This window comes from Spermophilus citellus (genome assembly GCF_964194105.1).
Source record: "Spermophilus citellus genome assembly, chromosome: 10".
NCBI classification, from domain to species: Eukaryota; Metazoa; Chordata; class Mammalia; order Rodentia; family Sciuridae; genus Spermophilus; species Spermophilus citellus.
In genome coordinates, this window is record NC_138197.1 from 40,744,375 (window position 1) to 40,766,311 (window position 21,937).

General features: G+C 31.5%; 1 protein-coding gene across 6 annotated transcripts in view; it reads left to right on the forward strand.

Annotated features, from left to right (window-relative positions):
• Positions 1-21,937, forward strand: part of ATF7IP (activating transcription factor 7 interacting protein) — a gene marked incomplete at its 3' end in the record, with an annotated part of 107,674 nt that overhangs the window by 79,382 nt on the left and 6,355 nt on the right. For 5 of the 6 annotated variants that reach the window (XM_081311484.1, XM_081311483.1, XM_081311487.1 and 2 more), the window contains 5 exons: positions 2,307-2,371; positions 8,369-8,447; positions 10,561-10,716; positions 12,896-13,078; positions 18,047-18,159. In XM_081311484.1, coding sequence (XP_081167610.1) covers positions 2,307-2,371; positions 8,369-8,447; positions 10,561-10,716; positions 12,896-13,078; positions 18,047-18,159 — 596 coding nt within the window. Of the gene's footprint in view, positions 1-2,306; positions 2,372-8,368; positions 8,448-10,560; positions 10,717-12,895; positions 13,120-18,046; positions 18,160-21,937 lie in introns of those variants that run through there. The other variant, XM_081311488.1, reaches the window with a different exon arrangement.

Here is a 21,937-nt window from a genome sequence, read left to right on the forward strand (position 1 = left end):
CTTTGAGAAGACATGAGAGAACATGGGAGATCTGGAAAGCTATGAGATAATGAACAGACTAATGGGGAAAATGAAGTTCAAGGGTTTTTATAGCATGGTATGACATGTGGAGAATGGTTTAGAGGGGATAATAATAGAATTAGTAGGAAAATCAATTTGGAGGCTCTTGCAGTGAACTAGATGTGAAAGGTGTGTTATTAAAAAACAAAAAGATTTAAAAGCTATTCAAGTTAGAATTGTCAGGCATAACTTATAAATTATTGATAAAAGATTCGATGGTAAGAAATGTTACACTCAGAGATGACTTTGGTTTCTAAGACTGTTACATATTAGTGCCATTTAATAAGCTATAGACATTAAAGAAAGTTGATTTGGAGAGTTATCTAGTAAAATAGAATTCATTTATAATTTTCAGATTTTACTAAACATTTCTTATTCTAAGAGTATAAGAAAACTAGAGTTTAAATAAAATAAAAGACACTTTTTCAACTCTAATTTTTTTAGTTTCTTCCAGGACCGAGTTAAATGTTTGAAGATTTTGCCTTCTATTTGTGTTCATACAACAATTATATAGACTTACTCAGGGAATACTGCCAGTATACACCTTTGTAAAGTACTTTTATGACTGTGGTAAAAATGCAATGTTGGTTAAAAGTGACCGATGGTTACATGAAATATTTTTTAAGATAAATATTGAAAGGGTTTTATTTATTTTTTAAATGTTGTGCTGAGGATCAAACTCAATGCCTCACACATGCTAGGCAAATGCTCTGCCACTGAACCACAACCCTGGCTCTAAAAATATGAAAGGATTTTAAGCTACAATTTTATTTCAAACCCTGACCAGTTTTGTTGATTGATAAATTGATTTATAACTTTTTACTTTCAGAGGTCATCTAAGAAAGATATTGTAGTGGGAAAAAAGTAAAAAAGAAACAGTGAAACTGTAAAGTGATACATTAAAGGTCAAGGGGGAAAGTCAGTAATAAAGGGATGGGGAATATTAATTGAAAATGTAGAATAAGCAATATTATTGTAATTCTGTGAATAATTAACTTATTGCCCTAAAACAGTGAAGTCCAAGAGAGAATCAGTCTGGGTAATGAACCATAGTTATTGTTTTAAAAAAGTGTTTGTATGTAACATTTTTTAAAGCAATGTGAACCTTGAGGAATTTTTATATGAATTATAACAGAAAATATAATTCACTCATTTAAAATTTTTGTAAAGTTACCTTTTATTTTGTTTTGAAAATGGAAGTGCATTTCAATTCCAACTGAACATATTTTAACATAGTATATTAACAAATTAATGTTTTGATAATGTTACCAGCATATCTTAATATTCAGGCATGAAGGATGAGTAACCTAAAATTAGTTTTATGTTAAATAGTCTTTCAGAAACTTCACAGTCTAAAACAGATACTCATTCATATTAAATTGTTTTTAACAATAAGTACCATATTAATATATTCTTTCTATAACAATAAGTTAAATAATTTAAATAGGGTAGGAAAAATTGTAAGGGCTTTGTTTTTACTTCTAACCCTCTTTTTATGAGCAAATATGATAAAATTTAATACCTTCTTCCACCCCCTTCAGAAATTAAGGCAAAAACTTACTTGGTTTATTTTTTATTGTTGTTCTGTAAGTAATTTTCATACACAGCATTTTTTTCCACCAAAACGCCATATAAGCTAGTTGAAAAACAAATAACTGAAAAGTAATCTGTTATAGAACTGAGAAATATGTAGGTATAATCACTTAAACTTACTCTATTGAATTTATTTTTAGTATTTTTGACATGTCATAAAAGTTTTTCCTCCACAAGACAATAGTATAAACTATATTTTAACATATTCCTCATGTTAGAACATTTAAGTCATGTATATCTTTTTCCAAGGTATTCCTTAGGATAAAGTTTAAATTGATGGGTTGGGCTGGGGATGTGGCTCAAGTGTGGCACGCTCGCCTGGCATGCGTGCGGCCCGGGTTTGATCTTCAGCACCACATACAAACAGGCATGTTGTGTCCGCCGAAAACTAAAAAATAAATATTATATTAAAAATAAATAAATTGATGGGTCAGTGGTCAATGAGTAGATGTCTTTTTAAAAAATCTGTATTATGAATTTTTCCCTTTCTGAAAAAATACTGTATCACTGATCTCTCAAATAATCTATTTATCTATGTGGCATGTTTACAAAAAATAGTTGGAGAAAATTTCATGAATTATTGTATTTAAAGCAATGTAAACTTTTGCATATCATAGATATTTTTAAAAATTGTCCTTTTTCTTTCTTCTCAGAAAACCAAACCAACAAAACAGTAGATGCTTCTGTTAATAAAAAAGCTGCTGATAGCACATCACAGGTAAGATTTTTTCCTTCTACTTCAAAGTAAAATTCTAATTTCACAGGAGAGTGGAATTTCCATCAATATTCTCTGATATAAAAGAAAACTAATCTTAAGTCTGGTTTTTACAACTGTCCAAATATTTTTTTCACAGTTTTTCTGTAACATTTAATAAAGAGTTGAGTTTCTTTGCTTAGCAATTCTCTAAGAAATAATATTAATCTATTAATCTATAATATTAATCTGTAACTGGTTGGATTATACATTTGAAAGTCAAGTTTATTTGCCTTTATATGCTGTAAAGATTCAGTCTGCACCACATGTATTATTCTAGGCTCTTCTTTTTGAGAGGATCTTAGCTGACTTATCCTCAACCTGTACTACTCTTCCCCACTCACTCCCTTTTCACCACCATTGTGATTTCCTTAAAGTAATCTTTTGGGGGAAGAAAGTCTCTTGTCTTTCAGATAGCTCTTTTCCATGTTAAATCTTAATTTCTCAGCAGTGGAGTAACTACTTCTTTCTTGTATTAATAGTGTTGTTCCCAATTCTTCTATATTACTGTAGGTGTAATGAATTTATAGTGGAGTTATTAGGTTGTTGATAGATTGTCTATAGGTTGTTGGTAGTCATGAAGTTGTTTATTTTCTTCCTTTTAATCATTTCAAGAAAGTCATATTATTCCTGGTCTTGAGTATCAGACACAAGTATATTATAAGAATTTTAAAACAAGGTTATAGTGATCTTTAATTATGAGTATCCTCCTTTAAAGTGATGAATTTTTGACTCAAGTTAAATATGCACAAGTGTTCACAGATCAAATAAAAACTTTAAAAAGATTTTATTTCTTATGAACTTTAGCAATCTTTGATTTTGAAGATCAAAGTGTTGTCAAATCGCATGAGGTGTTAATAAATTCATAATGGTTAATAAATACTTTCTAGAAGACATGTAGTATAGAAAATGAGAGAGTATTATTAGAAAATTATTAATCATTAACATGACTTTCCAAGGGCCACATTCCTGGTAGCTGACCAAGCTTCAGTTATGGTTGTAGGTTCCTTTAGAGAGATGTACAGGTGGTAAGCAACTAGATCTTTTGTGTTAGTTCTTTCTTCGTAATTGCTAAAGTGCCCTGCTCTCTAATCTTTCAGATATGTACTTTATTTTGTATTTATTACCACAATTTAAAAAAAAAGCCAATATCTGTGCTCTCATTTTTTTTAAGTGTTGACCTTATAAGACTGACACATTATTAGCTAACTTTAGTTCTGAGTGGTAAAAATAATTGATAAAATCAATATTTGATGGCTTCAAACTAGAAGGTTCAGTAATGTAAGGATAGATATAAACATGGTGTCTTTTTTAGATATTTCACCTATAAAATGGAACTAATGTTACTACTTCATAGGTTTAAATATGCTAATAAATGTAAGTAGAGACTATAAATATTAGAAATAAATGTTTAATAACTATAGAAAGAATTACCAATTGTATTTCTCAGAAAGAGAATCTAGCCAGCAAACTCTCTGTAGTGCATATTTATCAGTCATTGTGAGCAGTAAAAAATATAGTTTGATAACTTAGATCATTAATTATAGATCTTTTTTTCTTATCCTATAGAAGATTTTAATGATGTAAGATTTTCTCTGAACACTTCTTTAGCTGCATTTCATAAATTTTTATAATGACCCAATTTCATATCATTTATTTTCTTGTTATTTCTTTTTGGATCCTAGGTTGCTTAGCCTGTTTTTTAATTCCATGGTATTTGGAGATTTTGAAAGTATCTTTTGGCTGATTTCTCATTCAGTGTTGTTGTATTTAGAAAATATCCTCTGTATGATTTCAGTACCTGAGTATATTAGACTGTGTTATAAAGCCCAGGGCATGGTATATATTGGTGAATGTATCATTACACTTCAAAAGAGTATGTATTTTGCTATTGGGTATAGTGGTATAGTTCTATAAATATCAATTAAAATAGTGTGGTTGATAATGTACTTTGGATTTTCTATGTGTTTACTGGGTTGTTTTGTTTTGGTGTAATGTTTTTTTCTCCCTTCTTTTACCAAGAGTGGTATGTTAGTCTCCAACATGACTATGAGTGTTTCCGTTTTTCCTTGTAATTTTGTCAGTTTTGCTTCATACATTTTGATGCTCTATTAAAACTATATGGTTTTCTATAATGTATAATATATAATCATGTTATACCTTCCTGAAACATTGTCCCTTTTATCATAAAGTTTTCGACTTTATATTAATAGGCACAGCAGTATTTTTGTGCTTACTATATGCTTGTTATTTTTTTATCGGCCTTTTACTATTGACTCATTTGTATCTTTATATTTTAAAGTGAATTCCTACAAGACAAAAAATTAGTTATTTTCTGGTTCCTTGATGTGTTAACCCTTCTGACAGTGTCTGCATTTTGATAGGATTATTTAGTCCGTTTATACTTAATGTAAATATGGATATATTTATGCTTAAGTCTCCTATTTTGCTGTTTGTTTTTAAGTTTTTCATTTGTGCCTTCTTTCCTGCTTTATTTAAGTTCTTTATCTTCATTCCTCTATTGGCTTTGTACTATATGTTTTGGTTTTTTTAAAGAGGGGTACTCTAGGGTTTACAATATGTATCTGAGTTATACTACTGGTTAACTTATACCACTATACTTAGAGTTGTTTGAATTATTTAGATAAATTATAGGAACCTTACAACTATTCTTTTAATGTTCTTGCTTTCTGTATGTTACATTTCTATTTTCATATAGTGGTTTTATCTTTACATATACTACATTCTTTTGCATATCTTCACACATTCCACATTTATAACATCTATGTGTTATAAATTTACAAATATATTATTTTTAAATTGCCCTGTAAATTTTACAGAAATTAAGAATGGAAAAGATATTTAGACTTTAAAACTTATCCTTATGTTTATATTTTCTGGTCTTCTTTTTCTTTCTATAAATTCAAATTGATATTTCCTTTCAAACTGAAGAATTTTCTTGTGTTTTTCTATATATAGATTTGCTCAGGATGAGTTTTCTTTTCTTTTTTAATATCCCAAACATGTGCTTTTGTGTGTTGTCTTTTTTCCTTGGGGAGAACTTCATTGGATTTAGAATTCTTTTTTAAAAAAGATATCAGCACTTTGGATATGTTCTTCAGTCTTCTTGCTTTCGTAGTTTGAACAAAAGCATTAGTTTTTGCTCCTTTGTAAAATAGAATTTTCTCTGGTTGTTTTTAACAGGTTTTTTTCATTGTTGGTTTCAGGAGTTTGATTGCAAAATATATATAGTAGTATTTTTTTTTAGTGTTTGTCCCAATTGAGGTTCATTGAACCTCTTAGATTTGTAAACTAATGTTTTTCTACCAAATTTGGGGAGTTGTTAGTTATTATTTCTTCAGATAATTTTTTAACTCCTTCATTTCCTCTGGTTTTTACTGAAATATTTCTCATTATTGCATAGGTCTCAGGTTCTTCTCTTATTTCCTTCTGCTTTATCTCTTTATTTTTTTGGATTGGAAAACTTCTGGGGATCTGTTACCAATTTCACAGAGTTTTTTTTTTTTTTTCCTTTTGTCCTATAATCTGCTTTTGAGCCTGCCTAGATAATTTTTATTTTAATAATCGTTCTTTTCACCTTTACTATTTTTCTTTTTGTCTTTCAGATTTGACTTTTTTGATATATTCTATTTGTGCCTTCATATTTTCCTTCAGTTCTTCGAACACATTTTTAATGACTATTTTGTAGTCTTTATCTGCTTAATGTAACATCTGGCTCCACTTAGAGTCAGTGTCTGACTTATTTTTTATTCTAAATTGGATTCCACTCAATGGTCTTTCATGTTTGATAATTTTGGTTAAATTTCAATACTAAGTAAATTTTTAAAACTAGACCTTCTAGATAATGTAGTAGTGTATGACTTCTTTGACATTCTTTGATAATTGTTAGGAAATTTTAATTTTTCATTTAATTGATTTATGGTTATATAAAATATATCATTTTTAGTGAGATCATTTTCATAGATTTCCAGTTATAAGATTTTAGAATAATGTTACTGTCTTGGGATCAGGCCTGAATTTTGTAAAGTCAAGAAATCATTTTCTTTAATTTTATGAAGTTTTGAGTTTTGTAGACAAAGACCCTATTATTTGGAGTTGCTCTCAGTATGATGTGTCAAAGTAAATTATGATTACCATTTATTAAGCAGTTAGCCATGCAACATGTGTAGTGTAAGCATTTTGGGTACATACTTGACATATTTATATGACATATTTATAAATATGACATATTTTTTAAATGTCATGTACAAATATAAACATAAATCAGCTAAATCCAAAATTAAAAGTTCCTAACAATTCTCAAAGAATGTAAAAGAAGTCATGCACTACAATATTATCTAGAAGGTCTAGTTTTCAAGTTTTACTTAGTTTTGAAATTTAACCCAAAATTACCAAGTATGCACATTTTAGAACTTAAGGAAATTACCTTTTTCACATAGCTGAGTTGAGCTGTAAGATGTAATCAGTCCTTCTGACTTAAGAATCCTGACTCAGTAACTATCTATGTTGTCCTACCCTACATTTTTTTTGGTCATTGTCATATGATTTTTAAAGGTGGATTTTTTTGTTTTGGTCTTAATTATAATTAAAAATTGGTCAAAATGGCATAACATACCATATCATACCTCTTTTTTTTTCCAGTTTAAAAGGTCTTTCTGATAATGAAAGAATTAGAAGAGAGTCTTTGATCCTGCCTTAGTCCAAAGTCTTTAGTTTCTCTTTTAATCCACTAGATAATATAATCTTGTATTCAAATAGTCTTCACCTCTAGAATACAATAAGCTTGAATTGCAAGTGTTTTATAATTTGCTCCTTAAGGAACATGTGTGGATATGTGTGTCCATGTGCGGGGAGTATGTGTATATATATCAATAGATTCATTCATGCATATATGATATTTGTGTAAAGTATGTATATTGTAGTATATACATGTATGTGTGTGTATATATATATCACAACATACATACATATTCATACATATCTCATCAACATAGATACAACTTAGAAAGTCTTCCACTATTAAAAAGGGGAAAGAAAATTTTTAAATTATTTCTAGTCTGGTTCTTTGAATTTTTTTCTTTTGAAAATGAAAATAGAATCATTGGCTTTGAAATTCATGACAAGATCAAAAACTATAATGCACACAGATTTTTTTCAAGGTATCCATTTTTTTGAACCCTTATTTAATATAAACCTTACATTGTAGGTTTATATTAAGCATTAAGTGATTAATTTATTTTTAAAAAAAATTGAGTTTCTTTGAAAGCATGATACTAAAAAGGGCATACAACTGTGCACAATACTATGCAATCATGTTCTCAGGTAGTTTATAGAAAGACTGTAATGGCATGGATAGATATTACATGATTAGAGTTACAATTTCTGTTTTTTAGAGGGGAAAACAGATTTCAATTAGATTCTTTCTGTAACTTAATTCTGACTTTTAATAATTGGCTTTGGTGTTTTGTTAAATTACTAATTGGTGATTTGCAGTAGAATTGATCATTTTGGATGTCAGAAAATGAATGGTTTATATTTAATACTTAATACTTAATACTTTAATACTTAATTTAATACTTAGTACTTAAAGCATTTAATCACTTTCTTTTTTTTTCTTTTTTTTTATTGGTTCAAAACATTACAAAGCTCTTGACATATCATATTTAATCACTTTAAAGGTCTCTGCAGTGGACAGCTTCATTTTTTAAAAAACTTCTGGAATTTTTTTTGTAAATTATATTTTTTTGTAAATTATATGGTAAGCGTTTAACTCATGACTACACTGGGGCATATCTATGACAAACTGTTTTTCTTGAGGTAAAGCCATTTAAGGACCCATATTGAACCAGACAACTCCTTATCACTCTTTCTCTTCATTATTACTACATTTTTCCTATATACCTGCCAGTTTCCTTTGAGAAATGCAGTTTTATTTTTCAGAGTGGAAAAGCCACTGGCAATGATTCAAGTGGTGTCATTGATCTCACAATGGATGATGAAGAGACTGGAGCTTTACAAGGTACTTCAATAGTAATAATAGTGAAGAATGCCTTTTTCGTACTGTTATATATTTTTTTCCTCCTGTTATACTAATATTCTGTGAAGACATATCTCTCCAACATTATGTTTGGTGTGTTTGTATCCCTTTGAGAATGAGAGTTTTAAAAATTGAGTTAAAAATTAGAAATCAAATTTTGAATGAATATGAACAAGGCCTAGAGGAAAATAGCATCTAGCAGTGTATTTAATTTATTAGCGCCTCTGTATTTGTGTCTGTTATTTCACTTGATCCTTGCAATAACCTAGTCATACTCATTTTAGAGTTGAAAGAATTCATTGGACTTAGGACAAGCCACATTCACATCCAAAATCCTTAATAATTATAATATTATAATGACTTATGATATTTAGGAACTAAATTGGATATATATTAAAGCATATTTCCTGTTATTTTTTTTTTTGAAGTGTTAATAGATGTTCTATAAATAAAATGATTCATGGTTAAAAAAGCTTGGGAAATGCTGAATTAGAGTTCAGTGGGTCTTTTTCTTAATGTAAACTTCTTTAAGTCTTTACTTAGCTAACTTAGAATATAAATCTTAATTCATGATATAAAAGTATTTCTCAAACTTGTAGAAAATAATCTGGTTCACATATATTTCTGTAAAACTCTGGTGATATAAATGCATGTGGAAAATCTAGTAAGATCAGATGCTAAGTTAATTATTACTACCTTAAAGAAGTGAAACTTTTAAAAAAAACCTGAGTCATATTTTAGGGAATAAGATACTTTACTTGGTTTTAGAGAAGTAAAATTAAATAGCTATACAGTTGGGTATATGACAACAAAGTTATTTTTTTCTTATAAAACTGAAGAACAGTTGAAATAAAACCAGTCTTTCATCATGGTTGACTGCATACCAGTACAATCTTTTTGTTAGAGTTTCAAATTATCTGTATTGCTTTCACTTTTTTTTTTAATGGACAGATTTGACTATAATGGATCTGTAAAGGACAAAAATAAATGTAGGCTATTTTGAGATGATACAGGTAGGGCTGATTACAGATTAAAATATAAAATAAGCAAAGTTTGTTTTAGTGCTCTTGCCATTTCACTTTCTAACATCCATTGCTTCCTGGGGTCCCTTTGCATTGTTCTACCTTTAGGTATGTCTTGAATTCCCCCATTCTAAAATACATTATTCTCCTGTAACATTAAAGTATCAGTTGCTAAAGCCTTAAATTTTATTTAGAGTCAGGATAGATAAGGATCATTTTATATAGAAAGGCTTTTAGCTTGTACTCCACATATTACATTATATAGTGGATTCCTATTCTTAAGAAACTTGTCTGAGGTGCAGACATTTATTTTCTAGGATATTGAGACCTTTTTTGGAAACTAGATATTGTGTACGTATTTTATTTTAAAGACCGGATAGTGATGATAAGCCTCCATTTGTATTGACAAACAGAAGAACCTAAACAACCTTGAGCAATTGGAATTCAAAGTCATACTGACAAATCCATCACTTTATAGTATTTGTTTAGGAAAATTTCCTTGATACAGGTATGTATGTACATAGATAAGTATTCTTGCAATGAAATTATTCTGGTTGACATGATAACTATTGAATCCAGAAGATACTTCCACTAAAATAATAAAACAAACCAACTTCTTAAAAATGTGAGGTAGAATTGCTTTCAGAAGCAATAGTGAATTATTTAAATAGCTCCTGACTTGGCTTTCAAATCCTCAAAAATACACATAATTAAAAAATAAAGAAGTCGCCAGGCCCAGTGGAGCATGCTTGTAATCCCAGCAGCTCAGGAGGCTAAGACAGGAGGATCACAAGTTCAAAGCTTCAGCAAAAATGAGTCACTAAGGAACTCAGTGAGACCCTGTTTCTAATTAAAAAAAAAAAAAAAATAGGGCTGGGAATGTGGCTCAGTGGTTGAGTACCCCTGAGTTCAATCCTTGGTACCAAAAAAAAAGGGTGGGGGGAGTCGTTCTTGGAGAAGTGGGTAAACGTGACATTCCAATGGAAAATGAAAATTAAAACATCAATAAAGGAAAGTTAAGTATTTTCTAATTTTTCTATCATTATTCCTAATGTGTCACTTTTAATTAACAGACCCCAAAAAGCTAAATCACACTCCTGTGTCAGCCATGGGTTCTTCTCAGCCTATGCCTCGACCATTGCAACCCATACAACCAGCACCACCTCTTCAGGCATCAGGGGTGCCAACAAGTGGACCATCTCAAACAACAATACACTTACTACCTACAGGTAAATTCGCTGAATCACTGAGCAGAACCTGTAGTTTTGCCTGTAGAGAAGTATGACCATGGAATTGAGATGAAAGATTACATAGAAAATTAAGAATAATTTTCACTGTTATTTTGAAGGTGATATATGTCTTTTTTAATACAGTGTAATTTAGTGTTGCTGACTGTCTCAAGTAACAGTACTGGCAGAGAGTGATTATAAAGAGGACTTAATCTATATATCTTTGTCATTTGCCACTTTAAAGAACATGGATGACATAGTTTCTCTGGAAGGCCCAGTTATAATAATTATGTTCTGAGTAAATCCAAGATATAATCATTGACTTCTCAAGCAAGAATTTTTTTGAGTGGTTCTTAACTTAAACTCTTCTCACACACCATCAGGACTTATATGCTAATATTCTACTTTCTGCAGTTCGAGAAACTATAAATCAGACATTTTCAAGATATAATCTGTATCACCTTACACTGTTCAGAAGCCATTCAAGACAATTTATCTCCTTTTAATAAGTCTATTGCTTGGAAATTTATCTGCAAAGTACTTATTACAATTGCTTACTAAGGAAAACATCGAGTGAAAATGGAATTTTATCCAATGAAATTTATACTTAGAATACCTGAATAATTTGTAGGAAAGGGATATTTTCTAGAGATTTAGCAAACCCATTCATTAACCTTTGAATTATGAAATTATTTTTGATATAGTAAGTGCAGTGTGGTTTAGTGTAGTTTTTACTGTGTAGATTTCAGAATTCTAGATGCTTAACAAGAATTTCCCATCAGTTAAACTACATTTTACCTTTTTGGCCTTGCTTATTGACTTACAGAAAACAGTGAGTACTTATGTAAGACTTTATTTCTGGTGAAGTTTTATATTGGTTCTCATATTTAAATACCACTGTTTCATCTAAAGAGGCAGTTATTATTAATTCAACCTTAAAAGCTGGTAAGTTACCTGTGTTTCTATGTTTATACAAAATTTTAACTATTACCCAATTTAGATATTTTAGAAGGAAATGTCATTATGCAAATACATAGACAGCATAGATAATGAAAAGAGAAGTCTTCCTTATATTATTTAGTTTCTTTTTTTGAAAGTTCACATTGAAAGTTGAAGATATGTAAAGACCAAGGGGTCTTCACCTGTTTTTTGTTTGTTTGCGCGCACACACGTGTGTGTGTGTGTGTGTGTGTGTGTGTGTGTGTGTGTTTTATTTTTGGCTGACTGGAAATCAAACCCAGCACTTTATGTATGCTATGCAATACTCACTCTACCATGAGCTGCATGTTAGCCCGAGTTGTCTTAGTAAGAAAACCTTTCTTTTTTTATGTGTAATTCTTCCTCAAACTTATTGAATTATGAAACCCATTTTTTGATGTGAAAGTAGATTTTGTGATGTTTTGTTACTACATGATCATTTCTAAAATGTGATTCTAATTCACAGAGTTATTAACAAGAAAATGTTAACTTCAGAATCACCATTTTGTCAGGCTAGTGACAGGTATCTGTAGTCCCAGCTCTCAGTGAGACTGAGGCAAGAGAATCACTTCAGTCCAGGTGTTTTAGGTCATCCTAGACAAAATAGTGAAACCCTGAGACACCCTGTCTTTTAAATAGAACACATTATTGTATTTCCGTTGTGTGAGTAAATTGAGACTCATTTTTTGATAACTGTCAGCATTACTCAAGGTGTGTTAACGTTCTCTTGAGGTGGGGTTACCGGAGTAAAGGAAGAAGAAAATGTGAGTGTAATAACTGGCCAAAAACATAGGTTGGTTCACTTGATAAAAATAAAAATATGAATTACAATAGCAAGCACTTTGATGAACTGAAATATAAAGATATTCTTTTAGATCTATACCTCCTAGTTAGAAGACACTATAGGGCCTGTAATTTTAGGGAATACTTTAGTATTCAGGAGGGACAAATTATTCTTAATCAAGTTCTATTATGTAGTCAAACCAAAGAGTGAAATTGAGTTGTTCTCTAAAGCTTGGATTTTAATATTACACTTAATTTTGGTTGGCTTTATCACTTTTACCTTGCAAGTTCATAAAAGACACTTTTATCTCTATTTATCTTAAAGTTTTTTACATTTTATATAGAGATAATTATCATGTAATACGGTTTGCTTAACAGAATATGCTGCATTCTTAATATCTTTTTTCCCTTCCGTTAGCTCCAACCACCGTGAATGTAACACATCGTCCAATAACTCAGGTGACTACAAGACTCCCTGTACCAAGAGCTCCTGGAAACCATCAGGTGGTTTATACAACTCTCCCAGCACCACCACCTCAGGCTCCCCTCCGAGGAACTGTTATGCAGGCTCCTGCCGTTCGTCAGGTCAACCCTCAAAACAGTAAGTCTCTTTTCTTGTATATGGCTTTGAAGTTTATGTAGTTCCCTTTTCCGCATTTAGTTGGAGTGGCTTATATTGATTGACATTAGATTTTGCAAAAAGTGTGTATAATATCATATTAAAATAATTATTACAAGTTCAAAACATCTGTTGTACAACATAGTTCTATAGTATAATTGATAACTATGTATTTATTGTCTACTTGAAAATTGGTGATAGAAATTAAGTATTTGAGGGTAATACATATTAATTAGCTTGATTTAACTATTCCACAGTGTATACATATTTCAAAATATACCACGCACCACAAGTATATAGTTTTTCAATTAAAAATTTTTTAAGTGGCCGAAAAAAAATTATTACTAATTTACTTTTTTATCCTTAGGAAAATTCACCAGAGAAGGTTGGATATGTACGCTATATGATTTGTGCTATGTGTGTTGTTTTCAATTTGACGTCACTTATTTATTGCCTATATCTTTATATAGTGCCTTATTTGATGTATAGCTATACTCCTTTCTGTTAAAGAAACATCAGTGCCTAATTAAAGTGGATATGTTCAATTTTGGTTTAGTCCAGATGATTGAAATCATTGTAAAAGATAGATTCCATTGAGAAACTCTGTAAAGTACGAAGGTGCTTGAGAAATAAAAGAAGGGAAAATAAGGAAACTTTTACTTTCCTATACATATGTTATATATTACTGATATATATAACTATGTATATAATTTACAAATTATAGTAACTATACTATATATTATATAAAAAATACTTTATATGTTTTAGTAGTAGAATATAACATACGAATTCAAGTTGTGTAAGAGGTATATTTAAAGTTTAAAGAAAAATGATAAAGTAAATTACCTATGAACTTACTAGATTATGAAATAAGTTTAACCAGTAACCTATACGCCCTCCAGTATGCCTTTCCCTATTGTATCCCGATCCCTTTTCTTTTACTATCCTTGCTTTTCTCTTGGTCATTCTGCTTTAAAGGTTTTGTCACCAATATAGTTATCCATATAGTAAATACACACTTGTATACATACATAAATACATACGTGTGTGTGTGTGTGTGTGTGTGTGTGTATGAAACTTTTGAAAAATTTAATAGCAAAGATAAATATAGGTGTTTAAAGAAACTATAATAATGTCATTATTATATATGGTAGCTGTGAGAGTCACTTTTTCATTGTTTGGCTTTAACTTTCTCAAGTTGTTAAGAGCCTTCTCTGGGAAAATCAGTTGCATTAAAATGAGGTTTGGGAAACTAGATTCACCAGGGTACTTTCTGGCAGAACTATGATATGAGCCAGCTACTGAATATATGACTGAAATATGATTGAGACAGTATATGTCTCTGTTCTGTACTTCTGTTGCCCTGGGGTATGTCTTAGAAATGTCATTTGTGGATAAAATAAGTAGTTTCCTCCATTGATCCGTGGGACATGAAGAAAAAGAGAAAAACCTTCACACAAGGCAAGGATGACCTTTCTTGAAGCTTTCTGTTCTAGATAGAAATGTGAAAGAAGACAGGAATCTTTATAAAGACAACTTCAGTTTGTCTTTTGAGTCACTATTTCATTGTAGTTTGTTTGCCTTCTTCTTGTGTGGCACAGAACCAGTGTTCTGGGATGTTTGTTTGTAGTCCTCCTAGTGAGAATACATGTATTTCTTTCTGTGCTGGATATCCTTTTCTTATGTCTTCCTTTCTTCTTCTTCTTTTTTTTTTTTTTTTTTTTCTCATATCAGTGACATATAATTCAGTGGGTACTTGAGAAGGGGTTCCCAGAAGTTTGTATTTTTTATAATTTTAATTTTTTTTAGTCATGAATTCATAACAGCAGAATGTATTTTGACATATAATACATACATGGAATGTACATACATCAATCATATTGTCTATTCTATTCTGCTGCCCTTCTTATCCCCCCACTCCTCCCCTCCTCTCCCATCCTTTCTCTCTATCCAATCTAATGTGACACACTTTTTTTTCTTTTTCTCATTACAACATCATAAATGTATTCTGTATAACAATGAGGTTCTCCTTCCAACTTCCATGCAACTCCCCTTCTCCTTATTTTTCCCTCTCACCTCTCTTCCCTATTTAGTGGTAGTCTTCTTCTCATGCTCTTCCTTCCTATCCCATTTTGAATCACCCCCCTTATATCAGAGAAGACATTTGGCATTTGTTTTTTAGGGATTGGCTAACTTCACTTAGCATAATCTGCTCTAGTGCCATCCATTTCCCTGCAAGTGCCATGACTTTGTTATTTTTTAGTGCTGAGTAATATTCCATTGTGTATAAATGCAACATTTTTTTTTATCCATTCATTTGTTGAAGGGCACCTAGGTTGGTTCCACAATCTAGCTATCGTGAATTGTGCTGCTATGAACATTGATGTAGCTGTATCCCTGTAGCATGCTCTTTTTAAGTCTTTGGGTATAGTCCGAGAAGGGGAATAGTTGGGTCAAATGGTGGTTCCATTCCCAGCTTTCCAAGGAATCTCCATACTGCCCTCCAAATTGGCTGCATCAATTTGCAGTCCCACCAGCAATGTACAAGTGTACCATTTCCCCCACATCCTCGCCAGCACTTTTTATTGTTTGACTTCATAACATTCTTACTGGAGTAAGATGGTATCTTAGAGTGGTTTTAATTTGCGTTTCTCTGATTGCTAGAGATGGTGAGCATTTTTTCATATATTTGTTGAATGATTGTATATCCTCTTCTGAGAAGTTTCTGTTCAAGTCCTTGGCCCATTTGTTGATTGGGTTATTTGCTTTTTTGTTGTTTAACTTTTTGAGTTCTTTGTATACTCTAGAGATTAGAGCTCTATCTGATGTTTGAGGGGTAAAAATTTGTTCCCAGGATGTAGGCTCCCTATTCACCTCACGTATTATTTCTCTTGCTGAGAAAAAACTTTTTAGTTTGAATTCGTCCCATTTGTTGATTCTTGGTTTTAACTCTTGTGCTATAGGTGTCTTATTAAGAAATTTGGTGCCTGCCCCCACGTGATGAAGATTAGGACCAACTTTATCTTCTATTAGACGCAAAGTCTCTGGTCTGATTCCTAGCTCCTTGATCCATTTTGAGTTGACTTTTGTGCATGGTGAGAGAAAGGGATTCAATTTCATTTTGTTGCATATGGATTTCCAGTTCTCCCGCACCATTTGTTGAAGATGCTATCCTTTATCCATTGCATGGTTTTAGTACCTTTGTCTAATATAAGGTAGTTGTAATTTTGTGGATTTGTCTCTGTGTCTTCTAGTTTGTACCATTGGTCTACCAGCCTATTTTGGTGCCAGTACCATGCTGTTTTTGTTACTATTGCTCTATAGTATAGTTTAAAATCTGGTATCTCGATACCACCAATTTCATTCTTCCTGCTTAGAATTACTTTAGCTATTCTGGGTCTCTTGTTTTTCCAGATGAATTTCATGATTGCTTTTTCTATTTCTGCAAGGAATGTCATTGGGATTTTGATGGGAATTGCATTGAATCTGTAAAGTGCTTTTGGTAGTATGGCCATCTTAATAATATTAATTCTACCAATCCATGAGCAAGGTAAATCTTTCCATCTTCTAAGCTCTTCTTCTATTTCTTTCTTCAGGGTTCTGTAGTTTTCATTGTATAGCTCTTTCACCTCTTTTGTTAAGTTGATTCCCAGGAATTTTTTTTTTTTTTTTTTTTTTTTGAGGATATTGTGAAAGGAGTGGTTGTCCTCATTTCCATTTCAGAGAATTTGTCACTGATATACAGGAATGCCTTTGATTTATTGGTATTGATTTTATATCCTGTCACTTTGCTGAATTCATTTACTAGTTCTAGAAGTTTCTTGGTTGATTTTTTTGGGTCTGCTAGGTATAGGATCATGTCATCGGCAAATAGTGCTAATTTAAGTTCTTCTTTTCCTGTATTTATGCCTTTAATTTCTTTCATCTAATTGCTCTGGCTAGTGTTTCAAGAACTATGTTGAATAGAAGTGGTGAGAGAGGAGGGCATCCCTGTATTGTTCCAGATTTTAAAGGGAATGCCTTCAATTTTTCTCCATTTAGAATGATGCTGGCCTGAGGCTTAGCGAATATAGCTTTTACCATTTTGAGGTGATTTCCTGTTATCCCTAATTTTTCTAGAGTTTTGAACATAAAGGGATGCTGTATTTTGTCGAATGCTTTTTCAGCATCTATGGAGATGATCATATAGTTCTTTAAGTCTATTGATGTGGTGAATTACATTTATTAATTTCCGTATATTGAACCAGCCTTGCATCCCAGGGATCAATCCCACTTGATCATGGCGCATGATCTTTTTGATATATTTTTGTATCCGATTTGCCAGAATTTTATTGAGGATTTTTGCATTTAAATTCATTAGGGATATTGGTCTGAAGTTTTCTTTCTTTAAAGTGTCTTTATCTGGTTTTGGAATCAGGGTGATATTGGCCTCATAGAATGAATTTGGAAGTACTCCCTCTTTTTCTATATCCTGAAATAGATTGTAGAGAATTGGTATTAGTTCTTCTTTAAAGCTCTTGTAAAACTCTGCTGTATATCCGTCTGGTCCTGGGCTTTTCTTGGTTGGTAGTCTTTTGATGGCTTCTTCTTTTTTCTCACTTGATATTGGTCTGTTTAGGTTGTTTATATCATCCTGACTCAATCTGGGTAGCTCATATGCCTTAAGGAATTTATTGATGCCTTCACTATCCTCTATTTTATTAGAGTATAGGGTTTCAAAATAATTTCTAATTATCTTCTGTATTTTTTTTGTATTTTTTGAGTGCTTGCATATTATGAAGATTTCCTCATGCTTAACTGATAGTTTGGCCAAGTATAAACTTCTAGTTTGGAATTTTTTTTTTTCTGCATTCTAAAAATATTGCTTCACCAACATCAAGTGTTAAATCAGTGTTCTACTAAATTTACAGAATTCTGATGTTATTCCTTAATTTTTTTTTTTTTTTATAGGTGTTACAGTTCGAGTGCCTCAAACAACCACATATGTTGTTAACAATGGATTAACTCTGGGATCAGCAGGTCCTCAGCTCACAGTGCATCACCGACCACCACAAGTGCATACTGTAAATGTTGATGCTTGGCTTTATAAAATTCTCAACTATACAGCTGTTAAATATTATTGTAGCTAGAATTTTTTCTTTCAAGTAGTAACAGTAAAGGGAAATGACAGGTCTTTCTGCTCTTCCAGTAGGAGTTTATTTAAGAAAGTTGGTCTTACCATTATGAATAAATGTTCTAAGGGTAATGATCATTGAGTTTGCTTATGGCATACAAATGGTATTTTTAATTTTTTTATGTACTAACTTTATTCTTTCCCTCAAAATCTTATATCAGTCCTAACTACTATATTATTATTAATTTATTGTTTTAAATAATCCACTGGTTTAGGAAATTCATTTGTTAAGGTGGAGAAAACCAAAGCTTTATCATTAGATTTAACCTCTAAAACAGTGTCACATCATTCTGTGACATGAATATGATAGCAATGATTGGAATGGAATATCATGAAAATTGGTATGCTTGCTTTATGAGAGGAAGACAAGAGATTGGGTTTGATATTACTTATTTCCTAGGAGAACATCTCTTTTTAAATACTATTAATAATGCCTAGCATTTATGAGTGTTTAACATATTCCCTGCATTGTTAGTATGCTTAGTCCTAATCCAGGAGTTCTTTGGGACTGCTACCTAAAGGACTTTTAAAATTTTTTTGTTACAGTCAGGTGTGGTAGTGCACGCCATAATTCCAGTGGCTCCAGGGGCTAAGGCAGGAGTATTGCAAGTTCAAAGCCAGCCTCAGCAAAAGCAAGGTGCTAAGCAACTCAGTGAGACCCTGTCTCTAAAATATGGCTGAGGATGTGGGTCAGTGGTTGAATGCCCCTGAGTTTAATCCCCAGTATTCCCCTCTTCCTCCCCTTTTTTGTTATAGATGTGGCCCATGTTCACCAAGTTTGTTAACCAATTTAAGGTCATACCTCCTAGAGATCCATGAATCTAGCTCTATAGTCTTTGTTCTATAGTCTTTTAGTAATGATTTTTATTATTTCACTGTAGTGGAAAAAGTAATATCAGTGGAGCATTCAATATGTGTTAGGTACTTTATGAAATACTTCACATGTAATATTTAATCTTCACAGTCCTATGAGGAATAAAATTATTATTCTCCTTTTGGGAAGAAAATGGTGTGCTGTGTCACAAGTTGTTAAATGATTGCTCAGTATCATTACTTAAGCTAGTCAGAGCCAGTACCAGAAATGGCCTAATCTTAGCACCTCTAGAGTATATTCACAGTACTTCAACTCTGGCTGTATTTGGGTATGTGACAAATAGGTTATTTCTATTGTTTGCACTTACAAATAAGTTTTCATCAAATATTCCTTTAAAAAAACACAGCAAAAATGTCATTTATAGTATTCTTTGCAAATTTTATAACCCATCAGAGCTTTTTACAATTAAAAAAAATTTTAAGTGGGCTGGGAATGTGGCTCAGGCAGTAGCGCGCTCGTCTGGCATGCGTGCGGCCCGGGTTCGATCCTCAGCACCACATACCAACAAAGATGTTGTGTCCGCCAAGAACTAAAAAATAAATATTAAAAATTCTCTCTTTCTCTCTCTCCTCTCTCACTCTCTTTAAAAAAAAAAATTAAGTGAATAATTTCTTGTGTATTATCTTAAAATGAACTGTATCTCACCAGAGAAATAGACATTTCTTTTAATTTTAATGCAATTTTTAAAATACTTTTGAGATAGCTGTTTTTAAACATATATGAAAGAAAAAACAGTATAACCATTCCTTCAGAACTGATAACCCTATTTTGACAGTTATCAGCACATGACCAACTTTATTTCATCCATATTGCCACCCATCTGTTTATACTCAGGCATATGCTCAATTATTTTTGAGCAAAGCACTGATGTTACATGTTTCTGTAAAACTTCAGTTAAAACCTCCACTGCAGGAGCTGGGGTTGTAGCTCACTGGTAGAGCACTTGCCTAGCATGTGAGGCACTGGTTTGATCCTCAGCACCATATAAAAATAAATAAAATTAAGATATTGTGTCCTTCTGTGACTTAAAAAAAAAATTCAAAACAAAACTCCACTGCAGTGGCAAAAATAAATACTCATTTGACTTAACTAGTTGTGAGGTCTGAGCAGATTCAGAATCATAAAAGTTGATTTTATAGGCCATTTCAGCTATTATCAAACACGTAAAACTCTGTGATCCCTCCAGTCAAAGGCTAGCTATATGTTTATTTAATGGTTTTTACTGAAGTGATTAAGTCGCTTTAGGAAAAGAGAGAACTTTAGAGGAAATATAGCAACCTGACCAATACTCATATCAATTCTACTTCAGTTTTTCGTGTATTAGTTAGCATATTTTTTATGCATTCTTACTGTATGCACATCACAGTACTAAGCTTTGCATGGAGTTATATTTTTTCATATACATTAGTAACTAACTGTACATATTAATAGGATTTAGTATGATATTTCCATACATGGATATCACATGTACCGATCAAATTCACCTTCCCTTTTAAGTCTAGGTTTATTTCTATTACAATCTTTGTTATTCTTTCCTTTAAATTTGGGTTTTGGTTTGTTCTTGCTTTCTGAGCCCTTGAGATATATCATTATGTTGTTTTAAAGAAATCTTTCTATTTTTTTGATGTAGGCATTCATTGTTATAAACTTACCTCAGTACTACTATTGCTGCATTCCATAGTTTTGATGTATTTCCATGTTCATTTGCAGTGAAAAATCCTGACTCAGTGGCTCATTGTTGGTTCAAAAGTGTGTTGTTCAGTTGTTAATTGATTGGTATACTTTCTAAAATGTCCTTTGTTGTTGACTTCTGGTTTTATTCCATTGTTATCAGAAAAGATAAAAGGCTATGGTTTCGGTTTTTTACATTTGTTAAGATTTTTTTTTTCTTTTTGGTGGCCTGATTGATATGTTGTCTAGTCTAGAGAAAGGTTTATAGGCTGATGAAAATGATTGTATTCCAAAGGTATTGTATGAAATAGTTTCTAGGCATATGTTAAGTCTCTTTGATCTGTAGTAGAGTTTTAACTTTGTTGACTTTTCTGTCTGGATGACCTCTCCATTGATGAAAGTACAATGTGAGCATTCCTATTATTGAATTGGAATCTATCTATTCTTGTAGGTCAAAAAGGCTTTTTTTATTTATAAAATTGAATGCTCTGACATTAGGTACATATAGATCTATAATTTTTATGTTATCTCTTACTGAATTGATCCCTTGAACATTATATAGTGACCTTCTTCATCTCTTTAGTTTTTGTCTTTTTAAAGTCTTATTTTGTCAAATAGAAGTATAGCTATTCCTGCTAGCTTGGGTTTCCATTTCTATCTTTTATTTCAGTTTGTATGTGTCTTTACTGGTAAAGCAACTTTCTTGTAGACAGCATATTGTGGGTTTTGGCATTTTATCCATTTAAGCAGTATAAATCTTTTATTTGGAGATTTTAGTTTACATTCAATAATTATTATTGGTAATAATAATATTACTATTATTCATTATATTCTAATTATTTTTCTTCCTTATTCATCTTTGTGTTTTGATAGTGTACTGTATTGAAAACATTTTATTCTTTAATGTTTCTCCTTTGTGTTTCTCCTCCTCTAAGTGGGATTTATATTTTCATATGCTTTTATGATGATAATAATCTTTCACTTTTGGATATAAGACTCCCTTAAAATATGTTTTTGTCAGGCTGTTGTGAATTCCTTCCAATTTTTTGCTTGTCTCAAGGCCTTTAGTCTTCATTCTGAAGGATAGGTTTGCTAAGTCTAGTAATCTTGCTTGGAAGTAATT